General features: G+C 30.8%; 2 protein-coding genes and 1 long non-coding RNA gene across 3 annotated transcripts; 2 read left to right on the top strand and 1 right to left on the bottom strand.

The window, feature by feature from the left end:
- The first annotated feature begins 235 nt into the window (after nt 1-235).
- LOC122537226 lies at nt 236-9,078 on the top strand. The gene is made up of 20 exons (XM_043670249.1): nt 236-514; nt 994-1,453; nt 1,539-1,984; nt 2,070-2,248; nt 2,321-2,721; nt 2,795-2,972; nt 3,053-3,264; nt 3,351-3,532; nt 3,602-3,729; nt 3,832-3,963; nt 4,042-4,173; nt 4,244-4,370; nt 4,487-5,049; nt 5,148-5,519; nt 5,642-6,011; nt 6,207-6,535; nt 6,647-7,479; nt 7,555-7,688; nt 7,760-7,938; nt 8,033-9,078. Exons 2-20 carry the CDS (start codon nt 1,029-1,031, stop codon nt 8,294-8,296), a joined length of 5,586 nt encoding a protein of 1,861 aa, XP_043526184.1. The 5' UTR covers nt 236-514; nt 994-1,028; the 3' UTR covers nt 8,297-9,078.
- A 1,866-nt stretch (nt 9,079-10,944) lies between these two features.
- On the bottom strand, nt 10,945-17,112 carry LOC122537227 (phosphoenolpyruvate carboxykinase [GTP]-like). Its single transcript, XM_043670250.1, has 8 exons — nt 16,755-17,112; nt 15,854-16,290; nt 14,436-14,693; nt 13,971-14,155; nt 13,357-13,751; nt 12,618-12,965; nt 12,249-12,515; nt 10,945-11,865 (listed from the first exon to the last, which is right to left on the bottom strand). Exons 2-8 carry the CDS (start codon nt 16,096-16,098, stop codon nt 11,407-11,409), a joined length of 2,157 nt encoding a protein of 718 aa, XP_043526185.1. The 5' UTR covers nt 16,099-16,290; nt 16,755-17,112; the 3' UTR covers nt 10,945-11,406.
- Nucleotides 16,276-16,832, top strand: LOC122537230. Its single transcript, XR_006308582.1, has 3 exons — nt 16,276-16,365; nt 16,434-16,547; nt 16,738-16,832. It is a non-coding gene; the product is annotated as an uncharacterized LOC122537230 (long non-coding RNA).
- Nucleotides 17,113-19,388: the final 2,276 nt, after the last annotated feature.

The raw sequence follows: 19,388 nt of genomic DNA, 5'->3' as shown, positions 1-19,388 counted from the left end.
AAATAGAAATGCTTAGGTTTTAATTTCATTAAACGGAATGAGCGAGTATAATGATTATAGAAAACGTTTGCGATATTTATTACAGAATTTACATACGTAATTGATTAACGAGTCACATCATTCGCACATTTCGCGCCAGAAATATTAAAACGGATTTGCGACTGCACTCGAACCGTGTCAAGGCGCATACGGAACAAATATTGACTTGCAAGATAAACTAGTAATTTCAATCTCTTCACGATGGTCACTCCGATGATTGTAACGCAATCTAACCTTGATATTCTGACGTTTAGAAATTTGACTGCGGTGTTACCATAAAAATGTAATGCGCTGTAAATAATTGATCCTCTTCGTTCTCCTCGCATAAGAAAAAATAAATACGTTCCGACGGAATGCGCAATGTGACATTTGGTCTAGATTACTTTTGCAATCATTTATTTTTAGCACAAGTATTTCTTAACAGGCGAAGCTTTCTTCTCGTCAATTGTATTATTTTACAAGTACATAAACACAGGTATAACATCTTGTGATATACTCGTAAATATTTAACCCGACATACTATGCAATCAAAATCACAAATAGAATAATACGATCGTTGAATTTTATGTAAATTTTCCCACATGCTTTTTGAGATTATGCACATGACAAATAATTTATTGTGTACTTTAAAAAATCAATAACTGATTTAAATATTTGTAAGTCAGAGAAATTTATAATGATCTCTTTTACTTCTTTAATTTTTAGGCCATGTTGTATATTTTAATTGTATGGAGTTTTGTAAATATAAAATTTGTTATGCCTTTAAAATTTAACGATGACGTATTGTTTTTGTAAGAATTATTCAGTTCGAAATTTATAAATGTGTATTATATAGGTGTTGTAATGTGTATTATGTAGGTGTATTATATATGTTTTTCTTGTGATATACTGTATAACAATTTTTAAGAGGATCTTTCTGTAGCAGAATTTAATGTAATGTTTTATATTTTCCAGGTAGTATTAAAATTACCAATAGTCATACATATATAATGATTGCAGAAATAGGCACGGAAGGCTTTCAGCCAATGACAAGTTTTAGTGAGAAAAGTCTATTTAAATTACAATGTTTGATCAAAGCAACAGAGATACAACACAGTACACAGTGTGAATATGGAAAGAGATTGTTCCTAGCGCTTGTGACAGGAAATGCTGAAATTTTTTTATATTATAAGAAAGACTCAGTATCTACTGCAGTGATTAAAAGAATACCTTGGTTCCAAGGGTCTCACAAGCAAATCTCAGCCTTATGTTTTAACTTTATGGGATCATGGTTGCTCTGCACAAGTGTTGATGGATCTGTATATATAATCCCTGCTCTGTACTTTGTAGATGAAAATTGTGAAAAGGATAGAAGATGGACTAGTGATGATATAACTTCATTTCCTCCTATTAGTTCGCAATCATCTCATTCAAAGTGCATATCATAATTAGACTTTTAATGGAACATAATCATAATTTAATGTTTCACACATTATATTTTCATAATTTAAAATTTTTAGGCCTACTGCAATTGTATGGTGGCAAAGTACGATAATACCTGCTGAGATTGGTATTATTGGGACTGAGTATGGAGAGATTATATTTATAAATCTTGAAACTGGCCACCAAACGAATGTTACACAAATCAAGGGCAATATCGCCAGTCTGCATATTTGTCGTGATCAAAGTAATGACATTGTGTCTCTTCTGATAACAAATCAATCTAGAAGACAGTGGAGATTACTTTTGGAACAGCGTACATACAGTTGTTTGCAGCACTTAGAGAATGGAGAATCATACAATGCGTTGCATACAAATGACATGTATGATAATACTAGAATATTTGCTTCTACTAGATCCAGATTGCAAGGACTTAAGCAATTGTCTGTGGACAAACTTGCAATTCTTAGACAAAAATTAATAGAAACGAAAAGTCAGACATTAGGAGAAAATTTACAATATCATGGTTTGTATATGCATATACATAATTCCATAATAAAAATTGTAAAATTTTATAGATCATTAATTAGATCCTTTTATTAACTTTACAGACATTACAAGTAATCGAAATATTCAAAATACAAGTATTAATTCTGATTCTTCTACAGAAGTAAATCAGAATCAAATAACACCAGAAGCAATGTCAAAAGAGGTATTTCTGATGTCTCAGTTAGATAGGGATGGACAACAATTGTATACATGTTATCATTCTATTACAAATCAAATATTGGTATAGAAATATTTTATTAATTTTTAATTATCTGATAACAAATATGACATATAAACGATTTTGAAATTACAGGTATATGGACCTAATTTTACTACTGTACCTTTATCAGCACATAAAGTATTTGAATCATGTAAAAATGTTTTATTAACGCAACGATTTTTTTTCATTACTGACGTCAGTCAACGTGTGATGTACGTAATATCGGACAGATTATCCGAAACTCGTAAGAATGATAATGGTAAATTCAATCCAGAGTGCATTGTTGGTCACTTTTCTTTAGTGAATAGCAAAGAAGTTATACGCGCTGTATACAGAACCATTGATTGTACGAATAGTGCACCAACAACACATTCTGAAGAAATTAGAAACAAATACACGTTACCAAAGGCAGTAAAAGATATTAAAATTGAATTACCTCATGTGGATACTTGTATAATTGTAACAAATCATTCTGTATATAAAATTGTTTTAAGGTCAGTGTTATATTTTTATCACATCTTATCAATTTTATGAAAATTTGCAATAAATGTATCGTTTCGTTTGCAGAAAATCAATATTATCAATTTTTATGGAATTAGTTTTAAAAAATAATGATCTTGAGAAAGCGACAAAATTGGCTATAGTATTCGGCATTAATGCACAACAATTATTAGAGCAAGCTGGTGATATACTTTTGACTAACAAAGAATTTCCACGTGCTGTGACTTGCTATAAATTGTCAAAAGTAAGTAGAGGTAAAGAAGATGTTAACATTGTTTTCTTATTTAAATTTATGTATAATTTTTATGATTACTCTTTTTTCAGTGTAGAATAATGAAGAGTATGTTAAAATTTGCGTCTGTTGGTTATACAGCTGATTTATTACGTTGTCTCACACATTGTTTAGCATCTCCTGCTATTAGTGAACTGCCTGTAGCACCAAGGATACATCTTTCTAACTTATGTGTTCTCGCTTTTATCGAACGGACACTTAGAATTTCATCTCAAAAATCCAAGGCTATATATAAAGAATTTTTGTAAGAATCTAGATAAACTTGTTCAGATATGATTTATAAAAAATTTTTGTGGAGAAAATATTTGATAAAAGTTATTTGAATTTTAGGTATTTCTTATCTACAAATTCTTTTTACGATGAATTGTTAGCAGTTAATATCGCTGGACAGACGTGTCTTTGGGAAGTGTTGCACCATTTAGCAACACAGAAGGGTCTTTATGGACAAATGCTAGATATTCTTATGAGGACAATACATACTTTCAGCTTAAGCAATTTTCAACCAACACCATGTAATGCATAACAATAATTATAACATGGTTTGAAGCTGAAATATTTATAAAACGCTTATTTTATTTCAGATGGTTTGTTGATATGTATCAGTGAACCAAGTCTAATGCAAGCAATGTTAGTGTATCCTGAGTTAGCTAGAAGTCATATGTCATTTATTCTTGATAATCTTCAAGACTCCCAAATTTTTGTACTTCAAGTAAGATTTAGGTTGCATTTATAATATAGTAATAGAAGCAACTTAATATTTTTATATTATACTATTTTAATACTATTTTATATTATATTAAATATCTTTTAGAGATTAGTAACATTATACGATCCAACGAATCCAGTGATAAGACCTAGAGTAGTGCGATGCCGGTTACGCAATAGAACAACTTCGCATAGTTCTCAATCTAGTCAATGTGATTCTATAGATCTCATGGAAAATGTATGTATTATTGATTTACTAATTAATAGTTAGTTTATTTATTCATATAATTGACATGTATTTTTATTTCTTATGTAGGATGAGGCTGATACACTGATAGAAGAAATCATAGAAACTTTTTTACTAATTTTACTGACTTTGATTTATAAAAGATCTATTTTACATCAAGAATCTATTACATGTAACATTGAATTATTAGAGCTTAAAAAGGTAACTATTATACAAATTGCTTATCATTTCGTATTAATTGATAATCATGTGTTTATATAATTTAAACTAGAATCATAAGTACACCAATTTTGATGCTGATTTTAAAAGAAGGCCGTTATGCGCTGGATTCTCTCATGTTGCTCTTATTAGGAATGGAAATGTTTATACATGGGGAAGTTCTGTGCAAGGCTGTTTAGGTGAATATATATAATTAAAAATGTATATCTTTATATTTTTTTATTATTAAAAATGTATATCTTTATATTTTTTTATTATTAAAAATGTATATCTTTATATTTAAATTAATTATTAGGAACTGGTCCATCCGTGTTGAGGTATGGTTCACCTCAAGCTATAACTTTTTTTTTGATCATGGAGGTTGAAGTTCTCAGCGTATCTTGTGGTCACTGTCATACTTTGGCGGTAACTAATAATGGCGTTTATGCATGGGGATCAAGTCAATTCGGTCAATTGGGTCTAGGGAAAATTCTACAGTGTCCAACTCCTGAATTAATTACTTCTTTAGCTCAAGAAGTCATTATTGATGCAGTAGCTGGACAGTATCATTCAGTAGCATTGACTACGGACGGCAGAGTTTTTACATGGGGCTGGGGTGTTCATGGTCAATTGGGTCATGGTAATACGGACAAAAAAATGACTCCTACCTTAGTTACGTCTCTACTTGGTACAGTTATACGTTACATTAGTGCTGGCCATGCACATACATTAGCTCTTTCAACAGAGGGTGTTGTGTATGCGTTTGGTTGTAATATTTTTGGGCAATTAGGTGTGGGCAGTAATGTTAAGAGTTCGGTGCCAATGAAAGTTTCATTATCAGAAAGAATATCTCTTATTGCCACTGGATATTTCCATAATGTAAGTAAAAAAAATTTATTGGATCATGGATATACTTATTATATTAAGTAAATAAGAAAGTATTACATATATTTGCTAATAACATTATTTTTTGTTAGCTTGCCGTTAGTTATACAAATAAATTGTACATATGGGGAGCTAGTCCTCAAGTTCTTCGATTGCAAGCACAAAGTCAAAAGCGAACTCGAATATTGGAACAACGAGACTTGAAACAGTTTGATAATATTGATGAGTTTGAAAAAGTCACGGATTCCACAAACATAAATAATGACATTAACGAAGAAGTCTTAGAAAGTAATGCACAAAATAAGAATGCACAAGCAAGAGCGTGCGGTATCAGTACAGAATCGCGAAAAAAATTGGATAATATGTGTTTAAAAAATGTAAATGTTGGGTCATTGGAAGAAGCTCAAACGCATTTGAAACCAACCATCATAGATACGAGTTTAGTCAAAGGGGATATCATACAGGTCAGTTAAAGCATTCTTTTAAACAAGATTCCCATTTTATCACGGTTCATTGATTTTGGTATTTTTTATTTTAACATTTTTTCTGCCCTTAAATTTTATAATATATTTGCCACTTATGATAGATATCAACTGGTTGCCACCATAATGCACTCATAACGAAGGATGGATCGCTTTATACGTGGGGTAGGAACTTGGATGGTCAGATAGGCAATGGTAGCAGACGAGAAGTGCTGATTCCTACGCCATTGTGTTATAATCCTGCTTCAATCTTTGCACAAGTACCTCCAAGGCATAATGCTTACAAACGAGTCGAAGAGGAACAAGAATTAAGTGGTGATGTAAAGAATTCTTCGGTGAGCGAGAGAAATGGAAATGTTCATGATGAAAGTAGATTAATCCAGTCAGAAAGCGAATTGAAGGAAAAAATAAATCCTATAATAAAAACTGTTGGAGTTTGCTGCGGATATGATTATACGATTGCGATTCAACCAGGTATTTAATTATATAATATATTGTGTTATCAAATGTTAACAAAAGCTTCAAGAAGACAAGTTTTATGTTTATAATACAAACTTTAACTTCATTATCCTATTATGCTTCTAAGATTTTTGTATTAGTTCCAAGACAAAATGATTGTTGAATAGTCTGCCAGTGACAGAGTTTTCATTTTTTGCTGTATTTTTTCAGGTGGTACAATTTTAGCTTGGGGTAATAATAGTAGAGCACAATTAGGCCGGCTTCCTACAAAAGATACACGTGACACCGACGATAAGCTTGTGTTGATTAAAAAGCGAATTGTACGGCTCCCTCACGCATCGCATGTAGCTTTGGACATGCCTAGTCAAGTTCCTAATATTCCCGCTCCTATTATTTCTTATCAAAGTTACGATGTACTCTCTTTAGCGGGTGTTGTTCGTCCTTTAAGCCTTATCGAAAAATCACCAGGAGAATTGACGTTAAATCATGCATTAGAATATTTCTGTGGTTTATATGATTCATCGAGAATTATTGAAAAGGTTGGTTCTTTTATTATTCTCAAAAGGATTAATTTAGAATTAGTTAAATGTATATTTTTATAGTAATATCAATATTTCGTATAATTAATAACTTTATATCCATGTTTTTAGTGTATTGAGTTGGGAAACTATCAAGCTTGCTCAAAAATAGCTATGTTGCAACATAATATTTCTGATGCGTTTTTGTATCAGTTAAAGATTTTACATGTACTGAGTCTTCAATCTTGCTCAAAAGTGAAGTCTGAAAATTGCGAAAAGACAGATGGGAAGTCTATGGATGAATCTCATTTAAAGAAGTCTTCATCAACACGTCATGTCAGAAAAAACACTGAACTTTTTAATAAACAGGTAGAGGAGAATCTGATCGATTCTGTCAACGATTGCGCCGTCAAAAACAAAATGAAAATTCCTGCGAGCAAATCGCTGAATAGTTTACATACACTTCAACAAGAATTGTACACGTTCGATTGTCAAGGTGGCTTAGAAGAAATGTGTAAAGATGTTAAATCAGAAAACGCACCAATGGGAATATTTGAGGCCAGTTTTGATTCTGACAGTAGTTCTGATTCAGAAGAATGGATGGAAAATCTTATTTTCAAAGAAAACCAATTACGAAAGCAAGAGAAAGTAGAAATATCCACTAAAGATAGTTCAGGAGCTTCTACTCCCATGAAGAATGTTGTAGATCAGTTATTTAAAGGCAACGGAGCATTTCCTGAAAAGAAAATTACGCGATCTCGGAATAATATAACTAATGAAGCTATAAAAGTAATCAAGTTTTTCTTGAATGAAATGGAAAACGAAGTGGATACTATCAAGTCTAAAATATTACAAGATGCGCTTGAATTCTGGATTGAACACGATTTACCAATGCAAAGTATAGAAAATATATTTTTGGAGCACATCCAATCGATTTTTTATCCCCTTGGATTATTATTATTCTGGTAAATTTATATTTATTTGTCTAATATATTTATTTATATCTTTTTATATAATCATAACTATAAATATTTTTGTAGTCAAGAAATCATGGATAAATATTTAGACATAAATAAAAATAATACCGAAACCAGAAACTTCATTGCAATTAACTATTTTTCTATTAAGTTTTGTCTTCAAGTGTGTTCGATGTTATTACATCATATTGATCAAGGTAAATAATCTGAAGTTTTAAATTCTCATATAAAATAAAAATTATATTAAATTATTAAATATTCTTTTTAGGCCAACCTACTCTTGAATTCATTAAGCTGTTATCTTCTTTAACAGCTGATCAATTTGGACCACCGTTGACTGGATATCCAGGTTCAAGTGGAAATAATACTTCAAAAGAAATGATGGAAGGAGTTATAAGCACTGTGTCTTCTAATATTCATGACTCCAAAGCGTTTGTACATATTAAGGTAAATTATGTATTTATAATAGATTCATTTCATCAACTGAAATATTTTTTAAATCAATAGTTGTTATTATAAACATTTATTATTCCGGAATTAGGATCCGGATGCAGTATACCGATTTCTCGAAACTGAAGAAGACACAATGATATTCACATGTGGACATCATTTTCCATTAGCCTCATATAAAACTGAAGTAATCCCAATGATGGAAACCGAGTTACTAACATCTGAATCATTAGTTCTTCCATGTACAGCTCAATACTTAGGAAAAATGTTATCTGAGACTACTAAGCCGGAAATATTGTGCCCTTTGTGTATACCAAGAGCTCTGGAAACGTTGGTGAAGAAGCACGATGGGTGAGAAGTATGTACCTGAGATTTTATTTTAACAAAAAAGAACAAAAAGATAGAAAAAAAGTTATATACAATTTTTTCTTAAGATCTTAAAAAACCTCTAAAATTATACACATAAAATGAATTTTTTAATTAATTTTAATGAATTACAATACTAAAGCAACACTGAAAGATAATTAGTATAAATTAAAATAACGAAATAGATTTAAATCTACGTTACATACAACACTTGTTGTATTCAATAAGCATTATAAAGAACTATAAAAGATTAAAGCTCTCTATATCTTTGAAACCATATTTTTTAGATTATCTATACTTATAGGTATTCTACATAGATAATATTGTTATAATGCACTATATCTTTCATTACTTAAGAACATCTTGTCTTGTCCAATATCAGGAGAATTATTTCACTACGCACATATTCACTAAAATTAACTATTCTGTGTTCATGAATTCAAGTGATATTTCAAGTACATTACCAAAATGTATTGTGAATTAACAAGAAGTAATATTATAGTACAGAAATAACATTGATATTTTAAGTATGCATATTTAAATTTATAAATTTTGTGAAATTAAAATAGATATAATGAAATATTCATTTTGAGTTAATATTCAATATGTCAGCATTATATTTTTAAAAAACGTTGAAGATTCATACGATACAACGATATAACACGAAATGACAAACTATGAATGGTTTTTTGTCTTCGTTTCGGAGTGATTTTATATTAAATTATAGAAATTTTAGAATTAATACTTTGCAAACATTATTGTTTATGAAATAATTATATTATTAATGAATTTTTATTTATATCGGTTGATATATTCCTTCTATCAGATGTTATATTTTGTTTATATATATATATATTTGTATATATAATTTTAAAAATTTTATTTGAGAAATTTATTTTAATTGCTTATCATGATTTTTTGTATTTTATTTTAATTTTAATTTTTAATTTAACAAAAAAATTAAGTTATTGGATTGTAAAAAAAAAACATATAATGTAAAGAAAAATATATAAACGGCTATAAAAAAAATATGTTATTAGTATATGAAATTTATTAACACTTTCGTGATCAGTGACATAATACTACACATCTTTTTAGTTTTATGATTTTACTACAATTCAAAGGACACCCTTGTTTAAATTTTAATGGGAAAGAAAAGAGATAGACATATAACAGCATTGAATGAGAAATGAATTAGTGTTTATAATATTAATATGCACGAAAGTGTTAATATATTTATTAATCAAATATTTGTTACTGTGAAGTTACAATATACAATTGTACAGTAGTTATAGTGACATTATATAATATAGTATAAAGAAAAAAAAGGAACAAGATTAAGAAGTGGACATAACTATTATCTGTGCAATCTTATGAAATTGATGCAAAGTGCTAAGGACTGATAAAAAAATGTATTGATCTAGTCTCCAAAGTATATATCAGAATATATTAGTTAATCCTAGAGATTGAAAAAAATATCTTATTAATAAAAAAGATATATATTATGTGATTCTTTGTGAACTTGTAACTGATGTTAATTAGATGATCAATGTATCAATATGGTGGATATGTAGAGTTGAACTTGTACATAGAACATTGTTCACAAAGAAACTTTTGGTTACAAGTGGAGTAAGTTCATAAACATATTTTGTTGTATTTTTAATGTAAAATTGCATGAGAGTGAAAAATAATACAGGGATGATGTATTTGTGATTGTCAGAGAACTTCTGTATTATGATTTTAATAACTAATGCACATGAAGGTTTTAGAAATTAATCAATATAAATCATGGAATAATTATTGTTAGAATTCTTTTTATAATACCATCGTTTAGCTTATAAAAATATTTTTTTTTAAATCACACATTCTATTATTTTCATTCGTGTGATATTGTTGAAATTGTTACTTTTATATTTTTTTATAGAACATATAAAATTGTCAATACGGAATCATTTAAGAAAATGTAATATTTTAACTAAAAATAACATTGAATAACATCTAAATCCTTCTGTTGTAAAATCCACGCATTTGACACGTCTGATATTCTTCTCTATTAATCATTTATTTTAAATTGCATATTTAATAACATATTTCAATATATATAATATATAGTGTATATTATGTTCTTGACGTATAAGAAAAGTCTTCAACTTATTTCTTGCTTAACATACGGGTATAATGTTATTAAAGTAATGATCAAGAAATTTAAGCAAATTTTTTAAAGATAATCTATGTTAGTCTAATCTATACAAAGATTATGATTTTTTTCATGTAACTCAAATTATTCTTCATTATAGTAATCAGACTGATAAATAATTTGTTTAAATTTCATTTCAAAATTTCGATTAAGATATTTTAAATTCTTTATATAAAATCATTCTTAAATTTTTAATTGTATATGTATATGACTGCAATAATCTTGTAACATTTATCGGAATGTACAATTTTGAATGTCTTATAAAGTCTTTCACCAATAGTATTTAGACAATTAAAATATTGAATTAATAAAGAATTGATAGTATGACTTTTTTTCTTTTATTTAAAATAAAATTTATTTAAATATTTTAGAAAACTCTAATATCACTGTTTGATTATCTTTCAGATAACGAATAACTTAAAAAGAATATGTGAAAATTGATCATTTCTTAAATCTTTTATTCAAAAAAAATATTGAAAATACATATTTTTCTTCTGTCATAAATGCTGAATTGCATACTATTATTCTCACATACGATCTCTCACAAAAAATCTATACTAAGCAGTCATAAAAATATTTCTTTACAATAAAAACACGATATTAAAAAGGAAGAGTATTTGTTTGAAATAAAACATCACATTGAATGTTTCAATGAGTATAACAATTGCGACCGACGTTCAAGTAAAAATCGTCGTAATACTATGTTCAGATTTTAATATAATAAAACATTTTAACAGCTTTTTAATGTTTTAATTTCAATAACTGAAAGTTTAAATTGAACACGATTTCTGTTCAAATTGAGACTAAATTTTTAATCCTAGACTCCCTACAATCTTTATAAATCCTTTCAATAAAAAAATATAATTCAACTTTACTACGATATTAGGAACCAAATGATTCAATTAAAGCTTATCCACGTTACAAGCAAGAAGTTCAAGCTCTTCACGAATATCTGTAGGTAAATCATCGCCTACTTGCATATCGAAATATTCCCTAAGATGCCTAACTTCTTTCTCCCAGAAAGATTTCGGTAAACTGAACAATTCCTCCATATTTACGTCCTTGCTCAAGTTCTCCAAATTGAATGACTCTGACTTTGGTAACAGACCTACTGTAGAATCTACTGCGATATTCTCACCGTCAATTTTTCGAAGAATCCAATCCAAAACGCGAGAATTGTCGCCGAATCCTGGCCATAGATATTGGCCATCCGCATTCTTCCTGAACCAGTTCACATGAAATATAGCTGGAAGCTTAGCATTCTTCACTTTGGTCATACTCAACCAATGATTGAGATAGTGTCCGAAATTGTAGCCAAAGAAAGGTCTCATAGCGAACGGATCGTGCATGATTACCTTGTCCTAATTGTTAATTGTTAAACAAATTAATTTCCAAAAATAGAATTGAAGTACTGAAGCATGATGAAGAGAATTTTTTATGAACACAATTGAATGATGAAACCTAAGCAGAGATTTCATTTATCAGTACTGTAGTTTAGATATTTTTTATTTCTGCATATTGTATGCATTTTGTGCGTTTCGATATCTTTAAATTTCTTATAAATAAAATTCATAGTATATATAAATCACTGTAGATGACTCAGGCACTGAATTTTCAGCCACTAAGGACTGCATGACTCAACATCTGGGTCACTAGTCTCCAATAAATTAATAAAATAATTAGAAAATAATTAATGCTTCTTTGATTAGTCTGTTAAATGATTGTTCTTTGAATTATTACATACCGTGTGTTCTGCTGCAGCGGTAGCTTCAGATCTCATAGAAGCTCCAATAAAGACACCGTGTTGCCAATTTCTAGCTTGATATACAAGAGGGATGCCTTCTGGTCTTCGTCCTCCAAAAATAATAACGTCAATGGGAACACCAGCTGGATCTTCCCAACCAGGATCGATAACAGGACATTCTTTAATTGGAGTACAGAATCTGGAATTCGGATGTGCTGCTGGTGTCTTGGATCCTCTGGTCCACTTCTTGCCTCGCCAATCGGTGATCTATAAAAATATGATTAGAAAATGCAATTATTGCAATTAATGCAATCCCTATAAATACAGGAACATCCGCAGTTAATAATAATAGCGATAATGAAGTCCTACTTCAACATCATCACTGATTTCTTCCTCCATTCCCTCCCAGAAGACTCCACCATCGCTGGTAGCAGCCACGTTGGTGAAAATAGTATTCTTAAAGATAGTCTTCATGGCATTGGGATTGGTGATACAATTGGTTCCGGGAGCTACGCCGAAGAAACCATTTTCTGGGTTTATGGCACGAAGTCTGCCCTCTTGATCGAATCTCATCCAAGCGATATCATCTCCTACACACTCGATCTTGTACCCTGGTAACGTTGGTTTCAGCATGGCTAGGTTTGTCTTGCCGCATGCACTGGGGAATGCTGCAGTAATGTAACGCTTTCTACCTTTTGGATCTGTGATAGCCAGTATCTACAAAAGGTAACTGATACAGAATCTTTTAAGCGACTGATGCGTTTCCAAATGCCAAGTAATGATTGAAAATAGAATTGAAAGAGAAAATAATAGTGAAATTTTCATTGCTTTGATATCTTCCACTAACATAAAATGATAAATAATAAAACTTAAATAACTTAATAACTTAAAATAGTTGCCTTTAATCTATATGTAGTATAGCAAAGTAAATTTTAGAATTTTAAATTTTATTATTTAAGACAGTTACTTTCAATTTATGTATATTAATAGTAAAACTTGATATTCTGAAATATCTATAAAAGTAAATTTTGATATTTAACACGATCATCTTTAAAATCAAATTTCTTTTTTTCTTAATTTACATAAAATTATGTAATGTTATACATACAAGCATATGCTCCGCAAGCCATCCTTCATTCTTAGCAATAGTTGAGCCTATTCTTAGGGCGAAACACTTTTTTCCAAGCAAAGAATTTCCGCCGTAACCACTGCCGTAAGAAACTATCTCATTTTTGTCTGGTCTATGAAGGATGATGGTCCTTTCAGGATCACAGGGCCAGGAAGAATTAATCTCAACCTTTGAGTCGCTTTTTGGAACACCGACAGAATGCAGACATTTGACAAAATCGTCATTGCCAAGCGTTTCTAAGATATTTTTTCCTATCCTTGTCATTATTCTCATACAACAAACAACATATGCGGAGTCTGTGATCTCTATTCCAATTTTTGAGAAAGGTGAACCCACTGGACCCATGCTAAAGGGAATGACGTACATTGTTCGATCTGAATTATAAAAATGGAATAATCAGTTTGTTTTATTTGTTAAATTGACATATTGGAGATCAGTATTATTTTATGACTCGATTATCAATTGATCATTGATCAATTCTTGGATTGCAATTAAAAAAAAAGAAAAATGAATGTGTAGAAAAATGAATTTTAAAATAGAAATAGTCTCGGATATGTTGAACAATTAAATGTTTTTTTTTTTAAGGAAGTTACCTTTCATACATCCTGGGAAACGTTCAAGAATGGCTTTGTCCATGTCTCCCGGAGAAATCCAGTTACCCAGTTCTCCAATAACACCTTCGCGCGGTATAGGAATAGTATCGCGTTTGCATTCGGTGCTGATAAACGTGCGTTTCTCGACACGTGCTACGTCTGCCGGGTTTGTTCTAGCAAGCCAACTAAAAGTAAAATTTTTACATGTTAAAATCATAACTATCGTTTGAAACATTTGTATTATTCCAATGTTCTTCTATTTGTACTATTTGTATTTTAAACTGCTTTGAAGTTTTTATTGAATTTACAAAAGATGTTTATATCTGTATGTTCAAAATCTTACAAAACACACATTATTAAGACAATGTTGGCAAAAGACCAAAGAACGAATACTCAAAATATCTAGAAGGTTATTTATTCAAGGAACTTTCTGAAATCAATTATGTGAATGAAGTAAATGTTCACCAATTTTCATATTTTGGTAAAGGCGATATGGTCCCATTCTTTTCCAGAAAATTCAATAGATGCTCGTATTCTGTATCGCTTCCATCGCAAATATAAATATCCTTTGGACAGCAAAGGGATGCGCATTCTTCGATATATGAACAAACTTTTGAAGGAAGAGATTCTGTCGAACTATTCAACAAAGGTATCTTTCTTATATATTCGTAATTGTTGTTGGTAGATAGATTTTTCGCCACGTTGGAGACCAATGTGGACACTCTGAAAATAAAATGAAATTTATTTAAATATTTTTAAAGTATTTATTCAACATTTTATATTTTAATGCATTTTATATTTAAATTTGAATTCCTTTTTTCGCCAATTATTTTGTGAGGTATTCTAATATTTTTATGCTTTTAAAATCTCTTATGTACTTTATATTAAAATATTTTACTCTCTTTTAATTATTTTATATTTAACGCATGAAGCATTAGCTTTTAATTAGAATAACAGGTGGTTCTATAAAGTGTCTACTAAAAGCATGTCGACAAATTAACTGTTGCTACATCAGTAAAGAAAAATAAATTTTCACATTGCTATTTCGTAAAGTAACTGCCTGATAGTTGCCCATTTATTTTATACTGATGATGTTGAAAATCATTTTGCGACTTTCTGCATACCTTACACTATCCATTAAAATATACATTTTCCTTTTACCGGCAAACCTGTTGCTTTTATAAGTACATGCTGCTATTACATTTAAAAACTTTTCATGCTTGGACGAACATAGTTTAAAATAGATAGACATTGTGGTGTACTTTTTCGTTAAAAGAAAAGTAAAAGTTTGAGAAGTATTACTTTCATTTGTCTAGAGGAAAAAACGGTGCAGAAATTTAATTAATAGAATTAAAAATTAAAATATATCAAAATAATAAAAAATGAATAAGTTGTAATGTATAAGAACTACATTGATCTTCGGAGTCATAAATCAGCAATTAATCTATTTTGTGTTGTCTTCGCTGGTATTGTTAGCTAAGCTATTTCGTTAACATTATAGCGATACTAAATTATATTTAGAAAATTTATTTTGCAGACGATAAAAAGAAATGTTTGAATATCGAAATTAATTGTAAACAAACAAACTGCGCAACGAAGATTCTGTTGCATTAGATATTACGATAACATTATGCAACAACAGTCAAATGAAATCAACTGAATAGTTTCTCTGCTAAAGTTTCATATCTATTTCTTTATTGTTTGAATTATTTTATGCAAAAATTATTTTATCCGAAATGTCTAAATTGATTCCGCTTTGAAAAATAAAAAAAATCTTCTACAAATCTTACATAATACAGAGTGAAATTTTGTGCATTATTATGAAAGAATGCACCTCGTATCTCCTCGCATCGTCGTAACATAGTGAATAACGAGCTACTTACCGCGGGTAGTAGGCATCGATTGCGTGTGGCATCTCGTTTGGAATCGTTCGACGGCTCAAAATCGCGAATCTTGCTATGCTCTGTTTGCCACCGAATACATCGACCGGCGCGAAATATCGAAGATTCGTCGAGTGATCGATCGATGATCCTCTGATGGAGGCTGCAGCTACGGAGAAGTTTCTCGTGATCCGGAAACTGATACTGGCGAGGTTCGACCAGCGTATCGGATCGATTCTCGGCGACATATCCTGGGTCGCTCGCTTTTATAACGATCGATAAGGGATTTCGCGCGGGCCCTAGCGATTTGTCACGCGGATTGGCCACACGAGCACTTCCGGTGAACAAAGTGGGAGCTCGATGCAAAACGTCCGTGGAATCGGCGCTGGACTTTCGGGTTTCAGTTGGCGGTCGACACGGTTCTTGGCTTTGCCAATGTTCTGTTGTAATAGAACTACGTTTCAGTCTCAAAACATTTCGTTAATTACCAATGGATAAGAAATGAAAGCAGCGAGGTATACGTGCGTTGATATAATTTCTCAATTAATTTTAACTGTAAAATAATCTTGTACATTCTGTTTAGGTGAAACTGAAATTTTTACCACTGCGCAACGTCCAATTCGCTTATGATCTTCGACACTTGGCTTCTTTGGAAGATACACGCCGAAGAGATTCTAGAAGAACCGCAGTTCTGAAGGTGAATATTAGTGAAAAGAAAATTATTATTTCAAGAAGAGAATGATTTAAAGTCGATTGCCATGTACCTAATACCTAGCAAATGCGAGCTGTGAATCTATCACGGCGGATAGTTTGGAACCAGTGATAATGATCGACCACGCTTGAAACTAATTTAAGAAGAATTAAGAATATAACGCACGATCTCACAGTTTCAGATGGACTGTACCTGGGCACAAAATGTCGGTCGAAGTAAAAGCAATCGCGACCCACGCGTCGTATTAAAACGAAATCGGTTTGCAACAGCCGAGCCGTTTTATATTGAAACTGTTACCCGCCACTTGCTCTTCTATTTTTGCGCCATTACTTTCGCTTTCCGCTATCTAGTGGTGTACGCGACGCGCACTGACAGACCGGCAACCAACATGCTCTCTCGCGTTTAATTATCTCTTGCCGAGATTAAATACCACGTTCCATCGTGGCGCACGGGCATCGAATTTTGTTTATACCTAATGTCAGCGTTGTAAATTTGAAGTATTAAAGTGGCGACAGAGGTATTGATGCAGTTACGCTCCGACTGGGCGTTTTGTTGGAATATTTCATGTGCTTACGCTCACTGGAAAAGTTATTCATGAAATGATGTAATTAGAATTCTTATCAATCTTTTCGGGGTCGATGTTGTTTATATACACTTTTGTGTTGTATACACTGTGTTGTATACACTTTCAAAAGTTTGGAACATGTTAGATTTCAGAAGAAATAACGATTTCTACAATTAGTTATATTTACAGGTCAAAACTATAATTATTAGTATTATCGATAGTATCTCTATGTTAGCTTTATCTGTATGTTTAATTGAAGAGTAGTTCTTAAAACGATTCTTAGAAGTTTCTTAGAGTTCGTATAAGCTATATTACTAATGTATAAAATTTAATGGCTAATTTTAACGAGCATTAACGAGTTCTTAAGTACCTAACGATAAGTTAAGATTAGTCTCGTGAGATCGTTATCGATGATCTTGAGAAAGATCGATCAACATCTCACTTGTTGACTAATAGATTGTATATGAGTGATTTTCCACTTTTGATTTGTTCATTAAATGTATGTTATTACACAAATATTTAGAAAAAGAATTGAAGATAAAGATTATTTGATATTTTGGACAAGTCTGGAATTATTTGAATCATGCTCGATTAAACAAATTGAGATTTTACAGAGTAATAATATTTGACAAGTTGAACGATTAAAAACTCATTCTGATTATTATAAGACTGCGAATTTTCATGTAATTTCATAATTAATATAAATTTCAATAAGAAACAACGTGCCAAGAGATTTATGTAGATAGATCGATGTATTTTCTATTTCGTAAAGATCAATAAACTGTAACAATTATTCAATCCGATAATCGATTAGAATAACTCGTCTCGGAGAACAATTAAATTGCTTATAAATGAACATTGGATCGATGCGGATCGTAAGGCTCGTATCCAATCGATAAGACAGTATGTAGTTCAAAGTATAAGCAGCGAAAAATTGTCAGAATTGCTGTCCTGAATGAATTAATTCGAAGATAATGAGAAGTAAAAAAGTTTCTCTAGAATCTTTTTTGAAATATCCAATTCATTCCAATTAAATAGTATTTATCAAAAAATTGTATTCTATTAGTGATGTTAGTAATAATATAAAATTCTAAAATAACATAACAGAAAATGTCGAACATTTGCATAAAATGATTCCGTTTAGGAATCTTAACGTCGTTCTTTGTGTATCAACGTCCTTCGCTTGTTATCCGCAAGATAATTGAACAGGATAGGGAACAATGATCAATCGAAGATTGATAGAGTCTGCCTCGTAATAAATATATGATATGTAACTAATTAATTAGATCCTTAGTATGGAACAATAAAAATATAGATGAAACAGCGGGTTAAATAGAACGTAATAAATTTTTTCGCAAATCAATTTTGCGAGACGATCTCACACAAAGCTTTATCTCACGATGCTTTATCACACAAATGATGGGATTCGCGAATTATCGCGGTCAGACAGTGAACTACGGACCAGACGACAGGCAATGAAATGCATTCGACTTACAATGAGATCGAAAAATGAGCTTGATAAATTCATCAACAAAGATTGCAATCGATTGATTACCAGAACTCCTTTTTTAAATACGATACAAATTCACTTTCTGATGAATAAATATTTAATCAAATATTTATGATATCTCTAAGAAAAAAAGCTAGAAACAATAGAAAAATATTTCTAGGGTTCTATAACTAATTGTTGAATGAAAGAATTATTTCAATTTATATGTACTATAAATTTTATATTTTTTACGAAATTGATGCAACGTAGTAGTAGAATTAATATTGATCAGGAAATCGATGAAGCCGTCTCGTCGAACATTCGCGAGGTAAATTTGCGTGGAAAAAGAACGACATGGAAGCGAGATAGTCGAGAGAAAGGGAATTATGTTCACACGTTGCACTTTGATCTAAGCTATTCGTTGCATGCAATTCATACAACATTATTGTTTACAGAAACTTCGTCAATATCGCACTTTGTTTGGGTTTACTTTAATCGGTGCCGTGAACGATTAATTTCCTGGAAAAATCGTTAATTACGGTTAATTTCAGGATATCGGACTTTCCCGTGGTAAGGCTGCACTTAATTATATTTATAACCTGTTTCCTCCGGTACGAGACAATTTCTGATGAATCGATTATTTATTTTTTTTAAATTATAAATATCGTACAATAAAGTGAAGTTGAACACTGTGTGTTGTATCAAACAAAGTGGGTCAGATTGGGCTAAAGTAAAGTATTAAATCAGAGTTAAGGAAGGTTAATTAAATTAA

Source organism: Frieseomelitta varia, unplaced genomic scaffold, assembly GCF_011392965.1.
Source record: "Frieseomelitta varia isolate USP_RPSP 00005682 unplaced genomic scaffold, Fvar_1.2 scaffold_894, whole genome shotgun sequence".
NCBI classification, from domain to species: Eukaryota; Metazoa; Arthropoda; class Insecta; order Hymenoptera; family Apidae; genus Frieseomelitta; species Frieseomelitta varia.
Note: the sequence above shows the minus strand (reverse complement) of the source record. Positions and strands in the feature narration are given on the sequence as shown.